Source organism: Trichoplusia ni, chromosome 22 (assembly GCF_003590095.1).
Source record: "Trichoplusia ni isolate ovarian cell line Hi5 chromosome 22, tn1, whole genome shotgun sequence".
Classification (NCBI taxonomy): Eukaryota; Metazoa; Arthropoda; class Insecta; order Lepidoptera; family Noctuidae; genus Trichoplusia; species Trichoplusia ni.
Window position 1 is genome coordinate 5,939,281 of NC_039499.1, and position 16,419 is coordinate 5,955,699.

Sequence of the window (16,419 nt, forward strand, 5' to 3'; positions counted from 1 at the left end):
AAAATTTTGAAAGTGGTCTACTAGAAAAATAAGTTTGGAAACTACTGGTTTAACTATTAAACAACGAAGTAATCATAATTTTAAATATTATTCAGATATCAAAGCTGACGAAGATAGACTTCAACTGCTTGAACCTGGTAGTGAGTATCGACAGCTGGGTGGCGGTGCTCGATTTCTTTGGGATCGCCGGTGATGATGTTCCGGATAGTGACCACGGGCCGGAGCCGCAACAGACTGGTAATTTTATCAAACTATATTTAAGGCACCTGAAAAAACCTTTATAAATTGTTAATCACGAATCCGCTTCACGGGAGTTGTAACAACGGCTGCGATGCGTGTTGTGTGGTGGCATGCTCACTGGCGGTGTGTCGGCAGCGGCGGCGGCGGCGCGCTCGGCAGGCGGCGTGACGCAGACGGAGCTGCGCGTGCGCTCGCTGTCGCTGCTGGTGGTGGCGGGGCGCGGCGAGGCGTGTCGCGCGCTGGTGTCGCGCGCGCGCACCGTGGCGCGGGCCGACGCGCGCGCGCACACGCGCCACATCGAGGGCCGCCTCGGCGCCATCGCGCTCACCGACCTCACGCCGCACTCCGCGCTCTGGCGGGACCGCTTCCGCACGCACGCCGACCACGCGCTCGTCTTCACCTACCAGAGGTATCACAACGATTACCGCATATAAACACTATAAACAATCCAAGATTTCTTAAATATTATTTTTAATTCGATTGCCTGAACTTTAGGTTAAGCAGTGCAGAAGCAGCATCGGCCGGCCATGAGACCAGTTTGAGTATTGAGATGGGTCCAGTTACATACGTGCACACGAAGCGGTTCGTTCAGGAGTTGCAAGCATTTGCCAGAGACTTCAGCCTTCTACGGCGAGTTATCATGCAAGCTAGGTTGAAGGTAAACTGAAAGTTTCGTCAGTAAATATTATTTTTAATTAAAATAAGATCTTACTTATCTCCTTATTGTTGAAAGGTGTCAGTAGTAGCGGGCGTAACTGGTGAAGGCACCCGCGCGTCCCGCATGAAGCTGCGCCTGCGCTGCACGGCGCCGGTCATCGTGCTGCCCGTGTCGGGCCGCGCGCGCAACGCTCTCGCTGCCCATCTAGATCACCTGACTGTTGATAATACCTTCAAGTATGCTGGCGATGAAGGCACCGTCAGCACTATGACTGATCCTAATTGTCGTAAGTATAAATTGAATTGTCTTAATAGCATATTATATATGTATTAGGAATACCGTATTATTGTATAACAACTGTGTCTGCATCCAGCGAGCCGCGAGCTGCTGGACGTGCGCGTGGTGACGCTGTCGGGCGTGGCGCTGTGGTGCGCGCGCGGCGGGCGCGGGCTGCGCGTGCGCCGCCTGGGCGCGCCGCTGCTGCACGCGCCCGCCTCGCTGCTGCTGCACATCGAGCACAACATGGACCACACGCACAACGGTAACGCACTGCTATATCCAACCTATTGTAATAAACATATGAGTTATTATTATAGTATTAATTAATGATTAATTTTTTATCGTTGCCTCCAGTTCCGGACATGACGATCCAGGGCTCGCTGACGACGCTGCAGTGCGCGCTGGACCCGTCGCAGTACCGGCTGGTGCGCGGCGTGCTGGCACACAACCTGGCCGAGTGCGTGGACGACCTGCTGCCCAGGGACCTGCCGCCCATGTACCCCCACCACCAGCACCAACCAGTGCGTACTACACACTTAATTGTCCAAGAAATTACAATGCCTTTAATACCAACATTAGTGAACAACGTTCTTGTAAACAAATTAATGCCATTCTAAATTTGCAATGTTTCAAAAGGCTTCTTTTTTAGTAGCGACCTCTGCTGTTTAATAACCTGACAAATTAAAAAATCTTTAAAAACAAAGAACCAACTTGTACTTGTCTCGTCAGGTGTGGACCACAAGTTCCCTGAAGCTGGACCTGCACGACGTGACGGTGAAGCTGGAGCCGGAGCACGGCGTCTCGTCGTTCGCGTGCATCAACTTCATCAAGTCCCGGCTCGTGGTGGAGACCTACTCCGACCTCAGCCAGGATATCGATCTCGTATCACAGGTGCGTTCGACCTATCATTACTTCAGCACGACAAAAGGTGGGCATAAATTTGGCCGAGCGCAGCGCAGCGGATAGCGTTATGGCACTAAAAAATAGACTTTAAGACGTATCATTTAAAGTTCGTAATTGTTTGCAGTTTGAAATTTGGAATAAGTGTAGTTTTACTAAGTGCATTTTCATATTTACTGCTCGTTCTTGACAATGACTTTGTTTACAGGAGATCCTAGTGAGTGACACTCGATTTGCTAAGGAGCCCGCAAACCGCCGCGGTAACGTGTTCAGCCACATCGTGCAGCCCATGCCCGAACAGCGACATAGCGTGCAAGCTGAAGTGCATGCCAGGTGACGTCATCTATATAAAACACAATTCATTAAAGTATGTAAGTTTATAAAATGTCTTAATTCATGTTCATTTATGTGCAGGAAGCGTCGTGACTCGTCCGCCTACACGATCCTAGTGAACAACATGCGCCTGATGGCGGTGCTGGACTGGTGGGAGTGCGCCAACCAGTTCATCATGCAGCCGCCGCCACCTCCCGCAGACCCGGACCAGGCGCACCTGTAACTTTACTTCTTTATTACTTTAATTTAGTACATTAATGCATGTTACCAATTTACTAATGAAGTATTGTGTTAGTGAGGAGCAGCTATGCGCCGCCCGCAGTGCAGCCAGCCCGCTGCCGATATACTCGCAGGAAGAGCCGCAGATGGAGCTCAAGCTGAACATCACTGACTCTCAGTTGGTGTTAGTCGAGGACCCCTCTGTGTGGGACACCAATGCCGTTATACTCAGGGTGAGAAACACTTTCTTTTCCCTGTTCCTCTTTAAAAAATCGAATAAATCGAATTAAATGATTCTTGGTTGGTACAAATGCTTGTAGTACATAAATGTATTTGTTGTAGAGTACGACGGTGATAACGTACCGCTGCGCAGACGCACAGAAGCCGGTGTCGTGCGAGCTGAACGAGCTGGAGGTGTTCTCGTGCGTGCTCGGGCTGGAGGAGGAGACCGCGCTGTCCATCGTGGAGCCCGCCGCCGTGCATGTGGCCATCGACGCCGACAGGGTGCTACATGTACGTACATCTCACTGTTTGTTGTTTCGCCTTCGTTAGAACTACTGTTCTAGACTGATTTATGTTTCACATGTGTAGGTGGCGATGAGTACGCTCAACTTACGACTTTCGTATCATGACATGAGAATGTTTGCGTCGATGCTGCAGTCCTTACCGGTGCAGGCGAGAGCGGCGCTATCAGGTAAGAATCTTGTCTATATTTTAGCTATTGTGTTGCTAATTGATTTGTTGAAGTCTCTAATAGGTTTTTCTTTCGTACTGTTTATAAAGGGTAACTATATGTTTGCAATTTTAAACCTCTGACAGGAATCGAGTCCGCGAATTTTGGCTTAACGCACCAGTCGCTTTACACTCTTTCGCCGCTTTTAAAATGTATTATTTACAAGTCAAGTGAACCAGTGACAGAAAAATATCGACTTCCTTTTTTTCAGGAAAATCTTTGGTATCTGATGCGGAAGAGGACGCGCCGGCGAACAGCGTGCACATGCGCGCGGACACCAGCAGCAGCAGCAACAGCACCGCGGCGGGCGGCGGCGGCGGCTGGATGTACCGGCCGCGCTGGCTGCGCACCCAGCCGCCGCAGCCGCCGCCGCAGCCCAAGCCCAACACCAACATCTTCCCGCTCAAGGCCGTGCAGGTGGCGGCGGACTGCATCACACTGTGCGTCATCGACGACTGCTTGGACTCTGATGTGCCCCTACTAGAGGTCTCCCTCACTGAGTTACAAGTTGAACAGGTAACTTCCATCTGATCATACCTCTTAAGCTTATAGTAAGTTATCGATGTATACGCTGACACCGTACTGCTTCAGGATCTGCGGAAGGTGGAGGACTCGTTCGAGGACCCGATGCTGGTGTCGACCCCGGCGGGCGCCAGCTCGGGCGCGGCGGCGGCGGGCGCGGGCGGCGGCCGCCTGGCGGCGCTGCTTACCATCGACTATTACAACCGCACGCTGTCCGGCTGGGAGCCCGTCGTGGAACCGTGGAGGTTACTACTCTTAGGGCTATATTTCACCGGGACACCATAGCGGCGCAACCAGTTGCGCCGCCATGGTGTCCGTAAGCTACCAAACTAGACACCATACAGACACCAGAGTCGCCACACTACACTGAAGACAGAGTCAAAATGGACGTTGAAGAGACAGCACTACTGCTGTATGTACGTAGGAAAAGAGAAAAAAGAAACAGTGGTGGGTTCATACTTATTTAGCCGATCGCTGTAAGAAAGGACAATTCGTTAACATATACGACGATCTAAGAAGATATCCGGATAAGTTTTTTGGCTATGTGAGGATGTCCTTGAGGTCCTTTGATGAGTTGTGTGAACATGATTTGTTGAAGCAAGACACAATATTAAGAAAATCAACCGTGGCGGCGCAACCAGTAACATTCTGTGCACGCGTCCGAGTTGGTTGCGCCGCCAAATTGGTTGCGCAACCAAACGGACACCAGGTGAGTAACTCTCTATAGAGCTGTATACATTTTGTTGGTAGCGGCGACTGGTTGCGCCGCCATGGTGTCCCGGTGAAGTATAGCCCTTACACTAAACACAAAATAACTCATTGAAACCTAATATGTAATACCAATTTCATAAAATGTTTTATTTGTTTTTCGGTCAGGTTTGAAACATCTTGGGAGTACACACTGACGAGTGAGCTGTCTCTGGGACGAGTCCAGATGGAGATCTCTTCCACGGAGGTACTGAACACCAACGTGACGTCATCTCTCATTGAGCTGTGGCAGCTGGTGCGTGCCAACTGGACGGCAGATTACTACGCACCACAGGTAATCATACTATACTAATGATATCAACTGTTCGATAACTGTTCTTTCTTTAGGGATGGCTGTGAAGCAAGAGAAAATATGCAGGATTCGGAACATTTTTTTTACAGTGTCCCTTTACAAGTCAAAAGAAATGTGGAGTGAAGTGTAATGTTGCATGTACACAAAAATACTAACAGTGTATTTGAAGGTCAATGAATGTAGCACGTGGTGTCCGTATTCAAGGATAAGAGCGTTATAAAGGCGTGTTTGTATGTCTACGTAGTCATCCGGCACACAGGAGCAGTCCCCGAAGGGCAGCCCGGCGGGCCACCGGCGCCGCTCGCCCTTCGTGCCCTACGCGCTGCGCAACCACACCGGACACCGCCTGTGGTTCACCACTCTCGTCACCACGTCCGACGCGTAAGTAAACGTCAGCTTGCGAACGTGGATTTTTCTTTGATAATTAATTTCATGACTTTGTATTAGCTTATAAAAGACTGTGGGATTTTAATAACGAGCGTGGCGGTGTGGTGTGTGCAGGCTGTGCGAGCAGGTGTCGTGGTCGGGCCCGGACGACTCGTGGCAGATGGTGCGCGCGGGCGACACGGAGCCGTTCTCGTTCGGGGCGCGGCGGGGGCGGCGCCGCGGCCGCGCGCCCGCGCCGCCCGCCCACAGCGCCGCCCTCAACCAGCTGGCGCTGCGCCTGGACGGCTGGGAGCCGCCCGACCCCGTCTGCGTCGACCGCGTCGGCGTCTTCTTCCGGAACCTCACGCATACCGTACGTCACCTATCTACTACATAATATTGCGTTTACACCTTTTTATCTTTTAAGAATTCATAATTATATAATGCCGCAAATAATTAATATTTTGTAATTGATATTTGTATCATAGAAGTCGGGAACGGAAGCCCGCATCGTGTTCGAGGTGTCTCTAGAAGGTTCAGCTCGCAAACTAGTGACGGTGCGCTCGGCTCTACAGCTCGTCAACAAACTGCCGCACTCTGTGGAAGTCAGAGTAGACCACGCGCCTTCTGCTGGTGAGTGACACAATACTGACAGGTTTTAAAACAAGTCGTACTGTTCTATTTATATTTTATAAAAATGATAATTAATACCTTAAATAAAGTATAGTAGGTTTCTATTTACTGCACTTTACAACGATAGGGCGTCAATATTAAATTATGCGATAGCAGCTGGTAGCAGTGACAACACTAGTAAGGTATTTGGTTGGTTTTAGCCCTGTGTGTTTGCCAGTGTGGTGAGTAGTGCGCAGTGAGTAGTGTCGGTGCTAAAGCTGTGTGTTGGGTCCGTAGAGCGGTTGTACGCCAGCGTGCGCGCTTGGCGCTCGGTGCGCGCCACGTACGCGGCGCTGGCGCACGCGCACCTCGCGCCGCACGCGCCGCGCGCCGCCCCCCCGCCGCTCCGCCCGCTGCACCCTATCGTTGTCAACTGCGGTACACCACTCCACTAGTCCTACTCGTAGCCAGCAGTATCACTAGTGTATCTAGGCGGACACGACTCCTCACACTAGATTAGTGCTTGTGTACTTTACAGGGTTATTGTTGAACGGCCTTCCATTGTACTATTTGTATTACTAGTATTTTGTAGGTTCTCGCATCGAAACATATACTTAGAGATTTGTTGATTCTTACGGTATTAAGTGTTTTAGACGAGTAGATCGTATAAGGTTGATGTGTGAGCAGGTCACTGGAGCAGCGGCATGGGCGGCGGCGGCGCGAGCGGCGGCGTGCGGTCGGCGCAGGTGGCGGCGGGCGCCACGTGGGCGGCCCCGCTGAGCGCCGCGCCCGCCGCGCTGTGGACGCGGCCGCTGCAGCGCGCGCCGGCGCCCGCGCAGCCCGCGCCCGCGCCCGCGCCCATCGACTGGCGCGCCGCGCCCGGCCCGCGCGCGCTGCTGCACTACGAGTGCCGCGCGCCGCCGGACCACATCTACAGGTCACTCACACTCCCCTCTATTTTACACTCATAATGCGTGCACAAAATATTTACTTCATAAAAATTCTGTACTTATCATACATTATTTTCAATACTGTTCAAAACTACAGATTTTTTTTGCCAACAGATTCTGCTGCGTAATAATCAGAGAGCGATTCCCACCGGACCGAGGCACGCCCATAGCTGGGCATACTCTAACCCTAGTCCCCGCCCTTAGACTTGAGAACTTACTCCCTCTGGAGTTACAATACCGAGCCACGCCCGCCGCGCCCGCCACTGGAGTGATCAGTGCTTCAGGGAATGTACCGCCCGGGGATACCATGCCTTTCCACGAGGTAACTTTTTCATATTGAAGTTGTCATACATTACACGTAATATGTTTACAAATCCTATAATTACGTTCTACTTAATCCAGGTAAACGTCGAAGAAGGAGTAGAATTGAGCGTGAAACTGGAAGGCTTCGGGTGGTCGACCGCCCTGAGCGTGTGCGGCTCTGGGGGAGCGAGCAGCAGCAGTGCAGCTGTCGGGAGCAGCGGCAATGGATCATTCAGCGCCAGGTTGAAGCTCAGAGATACACTGGGTCGGAGGCTCTACCTCAACGCCAGGGTCACCATTAAAAAAACTGACGGGATTAAGGTAAAATATTTATATTATAAAGTATGTAAAAAAATCATGAAGTCAGTTCTATACAATGTTTATAATGGTGCAGGTGTCGATATCGGCGGCATACTGGCTGGTGAACCGCACGGGGCTGCCGCTGGTGTTCCGCGCGGAGGGCGGCGCCAGCGAGGCGGCGGGGCAGTTCGACGAGCACGAGCTGGCGCGCATGGTGCAGCCGCTGCTGTTCTCCTTCGCCGAGGCCGACGGCGGGCCCACGCTGGCCGCGCGCCTGGGCCGCAGCCTGCCCGGCAACCCGGAGGTCAGACGTGTGTTACGTCTAATTAACAGTGCCTTTACTAAGTATTTACTTTTAATATAAATAATAATAAATGTGTTCGGTACTCAGTGGTGTTCTCCATTCGGCTTGGGCGTGGGCGTCAGCGTTAAGAAATTGGAAGTTCGTGGCGAAGGCGAAGCGGGCGCGTGCGAGCGCGTGTACGCTGTGGGCGTGCGCGTGCGCGTCGGCCGCGGCCGCTACCGTCACACCAACATCGTCACGTTCACTCCGCGCTACCAGCTCCACAATAATACCTCACACCATTTGCAGTTTGCGCAAAAGTGTTGCGCGACTACTCTGGTGAGTTTATCAAATGTTTATCGTATCGAGTATGGACAGCTAAGTTTAGTTGGATATCAGTTCATTATGTTTTGTGTATAGAATGATCCGGGCGCTGTGGCCTGGCACGTGTCAGCTGTGTCAGGCTGCTACCTGCCGTGGCACTGGGCGCGCTGGGAGCGCGAGCAGCTGCTGTGTGTGCGCGTGCTGGCGCCCGGGCCCGCCAACAGTGCCCAGCCAACACCGCTTACGCTGTGGTCGGGCGGGTTCCGAGTCGATTCTACGCGCACTCTGCACATCGCTTGCAGGTAATTCTTGTCTAACTATGTAGAGTAACAAAGACAATCAGGAATACCATGATCATATCCCGATTGAAATCACAGGGAGCCAGGCGGCGGATACCAGTTCGTCCGCGTGGAGGTGGTGTGTCAGGGCGCCACTATGTTCGTGGTGCTGACGGACGCGGAGTGCGCGCCGCCGCCGCTGCGCATCGACAACTACTCGCCCGTGTCCATCATGTTCCATCAGGTCAGGGGATTTCATTGATTTGTTATTATATGTATGAGGGTTACGTAGGTGTTGAGCTGTTTTAGATTTTGTTCTAAACAGTTTGGATAAGTCAGTCAGGAGGAAGAAATGAATAAGGGTGTGATTGCAGGTGGGGTGCGGCGAGGAGTGCGTGGTGGGCGCGCACGGGCGCGCGCGCTGGGCGCTGCCGGAGCCCGAGGGCGCGGCGGCGCTGGCGCTGCGCGCGCCCGGCGGCCCGCGCCAGGCGCTGCCGCTGCACACGCTGCCCGCGCACCACACGCTGCTCTACCAGAACTTCATCTACGTCGCCTTCACGCACACGCAGGCGCACGCCAGGTACGCCAGCTCCGGACCCTACCTAGGGCGCTGCCGCATAGTCTTAAACTGCTTCTTACCTTCACTTACTTAGCAGGGACACCAGTGCGAATACAGCGACGTCCAGTCCTGATGACAACGTCCTAGTGCTCGAGGTACCACTCGGGACGACGCGCGTCGTACTCGCTAGGAAGCGGTATGGAGACAGGTGAGGATAAAATTAATGGAATTTGTTTAAACATTATTTTCTTGTATGGTTATGGCAATAAATTCACCATTTTATTTACATTCATCAGATCTCAGCTCTGGCGTCGGGGTCCTAATGACCAGTTGATCCACGAAGGCAGCTCACCGCCGCAACCCACCGATGTGTTACTCTCTGATGACGCGCCACTTTCCCCACACGCTATGGTGAGGGCAGCTAAAAGCTGAAAGTACTGAAATGTAGTCGTGTGCATGTAAGTAATGTGAGGATGGTACCGCAGGTGCTGGACATCGAGGACGCGGCGCCGCGGCCGGGGCGCGCGTCGGCGCTGGTGCTGCGGCGGGCGGACCCGCGCCGCGCCAGCACGCAGGCCTGGCGCGTGCTGCCGCCCGGCCGCATGGCCTGCGCGCACGCCAACCTGTGCGTGCAGCCCGACGGCCTGTCGCTCATGGCGCTGACGCCGGGCGCGCGCGTCGTGCTGGGGCTGCCGCGCGCGCGCGCAGCCCTGGCGCCCGAGCAGGCCGTGGCCTGGCACACGCTGCGCCCAGGCTCTGGCCGCCTCGACGTCACGCTCTGCGCCGACGGGCCTACGCGCGTCGTGCGCATCCACGACCACAAGGACCCCGTCAGTACCCGAGCCTGCGCAATGTACCTGTTGCTCTAGGGTCGTCAAGGAAATAACGTTCGATTAATTTGTTATTGCAGGAGTCGGGTTGGATCGAGGGCTTGGAGGAGGAGGAGGCGGGGCCGGAGGCGGGCGCGCGGCGGCGCGAGTGGGGCGTGCGCGTGGCGCTGGCGGGGCTGTCGGTGTCGCTGGTGTCGCGCGCGCCGCCCGCCGAGCTGGTGCACGCGCTGCTGGACTCCGTGCTGCTGGACCTGGCGCTCAAGCCCGACCACCTCGCGCTCGCGCTCTGCGTCACGCACATGCAGTGGGACAACCAGGTACTAGATATGTTCCGGTTGAACCATGTTTTCAAAATTCCTAATATAAACATCATCGGTTAATACGTTGGCACTAAATTAAGTACATAAATATTAAAATCGATTATTCCCACAGTTGCTGGGTACTCCGAGTCCAGTGTTGTTGTACTGCTTGCCGGACCGCAGCGGTACCAACAGCGGCGGCACTCCGCTGCCGGCACTACACGCAGCGCTTGAACTACAGAAAGCTCCAGCCAAACGGTACAACGCGTATTTCTTCAAGCATCTCGTAGTCGCGCTACGCCCGCTCGCCATTCGATTGGAAGAAAGGTAATTTTCTAATTTCTTCAAACGAATTTGTGGTGGAAACATTTATTATTTGAGCTGGCACTGAAGGCTTGCTCCTTTGTACCATGGAATTAGTAACAGTCGAGTGGTGTTGTTGGCAGGTTGATCCTGCAGCTGTGGGCGTGGGCGTGGCGCGGCGAGGAGGAGAGCGCGCGCGAGCAGCCGGACGAGGCGGACTACGAGACCCGCCGCATGCTCAGCGAGCTCACCGCGCTGCACTCCACGCGATACTACTTCGCGCTCATCAAGATCATACCCAGCCAGGTGACCGCAGCCAGCCGCTAGGAGCCTGCAGCTCTGCAAGCACCACATTTACATAACTGTTATGTGTATATTAAGGGGATTACAACGACTTTGTGTATAAAATAGCGCTTTCATTCATTCATACATGCGAATTGAGTAACAAAAACAACAGAGTCATGAATCATCAAAATCAACAATATACTGAGGGAAAAAATAACAAAAAAAACACTTCAAAAGTTATTATTTATTGCGAGCCTTCGCAAGTGTTTCTGTAGCACTTGGGAAGCGAGGCAAGCCAATACCTCCCAAATTATATTACCCCCAGCAGTATACAGCCCATAGACTGCACTGTATTGCGATGATGTACATTCTGACGCAGGACGTTGACACCACTTGAACGAAACAAAGCAGCGGACAATCAAATAAACCTGGACTGGTGCCGGGCTCTGTAACGGTCCATGTCGACATTGTCTTTTAGGTGTACGATGGTCAAAAGTTTTAAAGACTTATTGCGCTATTTGCGGTCCATGAAATCCCTTTATTAACACAATAAATTGCAAATTTGTAAATATGACATTATTAAAACAAAACACAACTTGTAATATAAATAGCATACCAATATATTTTTACTATTTTTTTTACTTATATATGACACTTAACTGACACAAAGCTTACTTTAACAATTTACTGCTTCTGATATTTTGTTTTATTTTCAACGCGCTCAGCGTAAGACGAGCAAAAAGGTTAGATTCTATGTAAATCCAACACGCTTTGTTCCCGAAATACATTGTACACGTTGTAGTTACACAGTTCACATACATTTGTACCTATATGCAATTCTATATCAGCTCATCCATATCACGATAAAGTACCGTTTTTAGCTGATTTCTAAAGGAAAGTTTGTGATTTCTGAATCTTTGTATTCAAAATTGTTTTTGCTACATCATCTTTAGTATATCACTTATTGTATCATTATATAATGCTCTTTTAGGCTCTTCTTGCTCGCCACCACCTCTTCATTTGTTATTTTCATTGACCATGTAGAAAGATTTCACACCCGCTCCCTTTAGTTACAATAAAATTCTAAGCTAATGATGACATATCTGTCCCTAGATCCGGCTGTCGATGTGTACGGCGAACAAGTTGGAGGGCTCTCTGAGCGCGCTGAAGCGTCGCTTGGGGCTAACCTTTATCAAGTTCGAGGACGCCACGGTGGAGCTCGAACCGTTCGTACGAGCGCACGTGTTCGACACCGCCTCCTACCTCGGCAGGCAGATGCTCGCACACTTCAAAGATGTTAGTGATTTATTAACTATCATTTTTTTTTAAGTAGAGAATGGCTGTCGATGCCGGGTGCTGACCAATATTACTTGACCTTCGAAAAGCTCTGAGTGCAGTTCGACGCAAGTGCATTTAATACATGTAAATATTTATATCCACAGGAATTGAAATGGCAAGCTGCGAAGATTCTAGGGTCTGTTGACTTCCTGGGAAACCCGCTGGGCTTCGTGGCCGACGTGTCGGAGGGAGTCTCGGGTCTGCTGCTGGAAGGAAACGTGGGCGCACTACTCAAAAACGTCACGCACGGGATCTCTAATTCGGCTGCTAAGGTCACAGGTATGCAATCTTGTAGCTGTAGCATTTTTTACTATTATGAATTGAAAATAAGATGTATAATATGAATGTTGTCTGTGTGGCAGAGTCGCTGGGCGACGGGCTGGAGCGCGTGGTGGGGGACGAGGCGCACGAGGAGACCCGGCGCCGCATCCGCTCCGCCGCGCCCGGCGCGCACCTGGCCGCCGGCCTGCGCGGCCTCGGCCTCGGGATACTCGGTCAGTGGCCGCACTGCTGGTACTGGCGCCGCGCACCAGGCTCGCTACAACTGCGCCTTCTGCTTACAGGCGGCATGACGTCACTGGTCAAGCACAGCTACGAGGGCGCCACGCAGGAGGGGCTGGGTGGGTTCCTGACGGGCGTCGGCAAGGGACTCGTAGGCACCGTCACTAAGCCCGTCATCGGAGTGCTAGATCTGGCTGCAGAGACTGCCTCCGCCCTCAGAGATACTAGCCGACGGTCGGTAACTTCACTTAAAGTAATATTACCCACAGAAAAAATGAGAAATAAAACGCGTCTTCGCCCGCAGATCGGACAAGTGGGTGCCGGGACGGGTGCGCGGGCCGCGCTGCGTGGCGGGCTGCGGCGGGCTGCTGCCGCGCTACTGCGAGGCGCAGGCGGCGGGCGCGGCGCTGCTGTACGCGCTCAACCACACGGACTACTCGGAGCACTTCCTGGCCTACCGCACGGTGCGCGACACGCCGCACGACATCCGCGCGCTGCTGTCGGACTCGTACCTGCGCATCATCACGTGCAAGCACGCGGCGCCGCAGGTGGTCATGGAGACGCACCTCAGCAACCTGGTGTCGTGCCTGGCCGTGGGCGCGGCGGGCGCGCACTTCGTGGAGCTGGGCGTGCGCGGCGGCGGCGGCGAGGCCGTGCGGCGCCCGCGCGTGCAGTGCGACAGCGCCGAGCTGGCGGCCTGGCTGGCGCGACACGCCGCCGTCGCCAGGCAGCTCTACCACGAGCACGTGCACACGCTGCTGCCGCACCCGGACCTCTAGCGCCGAGCGGGCGGCTCTAGCGTGGGTTGCTTCGACCACTAGGTACATGATTTATATACGTATAAGAGCGAATGTGCTGACGTTTCAATTCTTAATATTATATGGAAATAAATTGTTCGGGTTAAAATATAAATGTCATCACGGAAAATTTTTATTACGTAGTAAATGATCGTGATGCCATCTCATAATTAATTTTCAACTTTTAGATTTGACTATATAAAATATTACAGAATAATGTATAAGTATAGGAATTTTTGAATTCCCTCTATTGGAAATCAACTCAAATATGAAATGAACGACGGGTTAAATTACCGATTACTTTAGATATAATAATCGTATTTCACTATTGTACTACCACTACTGTGGTACTGTAACACCCACGATACGAGCTTACTACAGGCGACGATACTATATGAATCGTAAACTAGTTTTATAAATATTATACGTACATGCGCAAATATATCACTGTGTGTGCAGCTATTAGTTAAGAGAAAGATGAAAGTTCTAAATATCCAACATTCTACTTGGATCGACACCTTCCAAAACTTGTTAGACTGACGTCCTTCTGAACTATTAATAATGATATTATTATGAAAATATCACTAAGTATTTCTAAGTATTACTGAAAAGACATGGAAAGCTCAGTCATTTTTATTTAATTAGTTACTCTTCTTATCTCTCAATCTCCTTATGATATACATACATCCAAATACATTTGGGACGGGTATGATGTCAGCGACGCTGTCGTTGTAATTATATAAGACACTAGAGCCTAACTGTTGTGTGACTGTGGTAACCAGTAACTGAAATTGTAAGTTCTAAGTTAAGGTTAGTTGTCCTAAATAAATTACTATTATTGACTAAAATCAACTGGAGAACATGACACGTCACTCGTCTGACTGACGCCTGTTTTTAGACATCTTGGCACAACCTAGTCACGCTACCTGATCAGTATGTTCATTACCTGATGCAGAGTGATTGTCACTGTTCAATATGTTGCTACTATATCGTGTATGAATATATCAATTTTCGTAAAATGTAAACATAATTTTGTCTTGTGCCCACACTGCGTTGTGTCTGTCTAACTTAGGATATTCATCGATATTAAATAATTAACTTTAAGTCATTTATGATATCATCACAAGTCACTGCTTTTTCCCTACGATTTTAAACATTGTATTGTATTTAATCCTATTAATAGTCATATTCATCAAAATCTTTTTCATACCATTATACTATATCAGCCTAGACTTTGTCACGAACTGAGTGAGCTATTGAATAAACTATAACTACGTTTGTAATATAAATAATCGCTGTTGTGAAGTGTCTGTCTTTATATTATGTATAACCGCACGAAGACATGCACTCGTGTCAAAATATGTACTTTCTTGTGATATGTACGAGTATGTATGGGTATTTGGGTAACTTTGTTTGGTAGTTATTACGCGAGAGCTCCTTAATGCCTTCTAGACTGTGACGTTCGGGATCACTGGGATCTTGACTAAAATGATGACAATCGTGTGCTCTATCAAATAGGGTTATGTGCTTCGCTGAACGCATTAAGGACACTCTAATTATTTAATGTAAGTCAAGATTAATATATTTTCGGTACGAATGAAGAGAAGCCGCGGAATCGGAAACGATCAAAATTATTTTAGACTGTGATATAGTAGTCGGCATACAGACCTTGTTGCAGGAACTGGCAACATTGTCCACATTGATACATTCCGTTGCGGGTTAAATGATGTGCTTATTCCCTGAGTTTGCAGTGTGACACCCTTATTATGAAGTTTCGTAACGTAACGGCTGAGACCGCGTGTCATATTATATTATTGTTGTCAGTTGCCTAAATTGGTCAAGTGTCGAAGGTGACTAAAGATGATTATTTTATGTTTTGGTAAATTATGTTTTATAACATATATGAGTATTACATAATAATGTAAAAATAATTGTATTTTTGGATCGATAATGTAAAGTTACGCGAAGTCAAATTTCTTAAAAGTTATTTAGACGGAGTAAATGCCGCAAGTACGTTAGTGGCCAAATCGGTGGCCGACAAGTGTTGACTGATTGCCAGTACATTACTTGTTAGCTTGATATGACAAAAGAGAGACTTAAATAGAAAGACATAGAAGTAAATCGTGAACAAATAATTGTCTGACGGTAGGATGATTCGAAGTTGAACGCTACTGTTATTTCATTTTAGTTACTTAATGCGAATTGGCTTGAATCGAGATGGCGGTTGTTTATTGTGTTTGTTTGTGTTGTGGCTCAGTGACTGTTGCATAGACAGCTACAAATATAGTTTAAATAATTATGTAGAAGCTTAAATAAGTTATTTATTTAAAACAAAGCTGGACTTTCTACTAGTTTTGTGGCCGTTTGACCATGTTTGTGATTGCTTGTGAATTATTTTATAGGCTGACTTGTTTTGTTGACGTTACATCAAAAAGCGTAGGTATTTATTTATAAATGAAGGCGCGCAATTTTTACGTAGTTTCCTGGATAACTCCATAACCAATATTAAACTTAAACGGATTTTTTGTTTTGTTTCTATATTTCTGCATCAAATTTGATATACACTTTAAGCTTGTTACACAAACAATGTTCTCACGGCGCTCATGTTGATTACTAGAAATCAGCTTTAAATAGAATACTTTAATGAGTTTGTAGGTCTTCCTTTATGTTATAAAATTTAACGAAGATGTGACGTCACGCTTAATTTTAGTTAGCTTAATTAGATATTAACCCAACATTACCAAAGTACGGCTTAAACATTAAGGAAAAGGTCTGTTTGTATTAATTTATTTATTTATTACAAGTCGGACAGTGATAAAGGTAACATATAGACGATTATTTATTTTATTACCAACTGTTGTGGTTTTTAGTTTAATGCATATGACTAATAAATGTCTTCAAATTTACTTTGTGTTTTTTTTTTTACATTTAAACCTAATACATCTAGTGTTGCATTGGAAATAAGACTCCTTGCAGGATGACTTACTTTCGGACGATTGAAGACTACAATATTAATCATATTATGACATAGTAATTTGGTAAGTAACCCTGTAAAGTATTATCAATTTGGAACACAAACTTAGCTTTACAAAAAGAGGAGAGGCTTTAAATATTCACACAAATAAAAATCACCTCCAGGTACATCAA

At 49.3% G+C, this 16,419-nt stretch overlaps 1 protein-coding gene across 1 annotated transcript in view; it reads left to right on the forward strand.

Moving 5' to 3' along the window:
• Positions 1-16,178, forward strand: part of LOC113504679 (vacuolar protein sorting-associated protein 13D) — a 28,876-nt gene extending 12,698 nt beyond the window's left edge. The window contains exons 30-66 of the mRNA XM_026887096.1: positions 96-237; positions 376-649; positions 736-898; positions 974-1,184; positions 1,272-1,439; positions 1,532-1,698; positions 1,907-2,068; positions 2,286-2,410; positions 2,492-2,629; positions 2,706-2,862; positions 2,972-3,142; positions 3,221-3,323; positions 3,574-3,878; positions 3,954-4,129; positions 4,761-4,926; positions 5,189-5,325; positions 5,446-5,683; positions 5,799-5,943; positions 6,610-6,859; positions 6,987-7,194; positions 7,275-7,496; positions 7,570-7,779; positions 7,867-8,097; positions 8,179-8,384; positions 8,460-8,604; positions 8,735-8,940; positions 9,014-9,127; positions 9,216-9,330; positions 9,405-9,749; positions 9,830-10,066; positions 10,182-10,375; positions 10,495-10,657; positions 11,750-11,932; positions 12,079-12,253; positions 12,337-12,468; positions 12,538-12,709; positions 12,780-16,178. Of these exons, the coding sequence (XP_026742897.1) occupies positions 96-237; positions 376-649; positions 736-898; positions 974-1,184; positions 1,272-1,439; positions 1,532-1,698; positions 1,907-2,068; positions 2,286-2,410; positions 2,492-2,629; positions 2,706-2,862; positions 2,972-3,142; positions 3,221-3,323; positions 3,574-3,878; positions 3,954-4,129; positions 4,761-4,926; positions 5,189-5,325; positions 5,446-5,683; positions 5,799-5,943; positions 6,610-6,859; positions 6,987-7,194; positions 7,275-7,496; positions 7,570-7,779; positions 7,867-8,097; positions 8,179-8,384; positions 8,460-8,604; positions 8,735-8,940; positions 9,014-9,127; positions 9,216-9,330; positions 9,405-9,749; positions 9,830-10,066; positions 10,182-10,375; positions 10,495-10,657; positions 11,750-11,932; positions 12,079-12,253; positions 12,337-12,468; positions 12,538-12,709; positions 12,780-13,254 (7,131 nt within the window). The 3' untranslated portion in view covers positions 13,255-16,178. The remainder of the gene's footprint in view (positions 1-95; positions 238-375; positions 650-735; positions 899-973; positions 1,185-1,271; positions 1,440-1,531; positions 1,699-1,906; positions 2,069-2,285; positions 2,411-2,491; positions 2,630-2,705; positions 2,863-2,971; positions 3,143-3,220; positions 3,324-3,573; positions 3,879-3,953; positions 4,130-4,760; positions 4,927-5,188; positions 5,326-5,445; positions 5,684-5,798; positions 5,944-6,609; positions 6,860-6,986; positions 7,195-7,274; positions 7,497-7,569; positions 7,780-7,866; positions 8,098-8,178; positions 8,385-8,459; positions 8,605-8,734; positions 8,941-9,013; positions 9,128-9,215; positions 9,331-9,404; positions 9,750-9,829; positions 10,067-10,181; positions 10,376-10,494; positions 10,658-11,749; positions 11,933-12,078; positions 12,254-12,336; positions 12,469-12,537; positions 12,710-12,779) is intronic.
• The last annotated feature ends 241 nt before the right edge of the window (positions 16,179-16,419 follow it).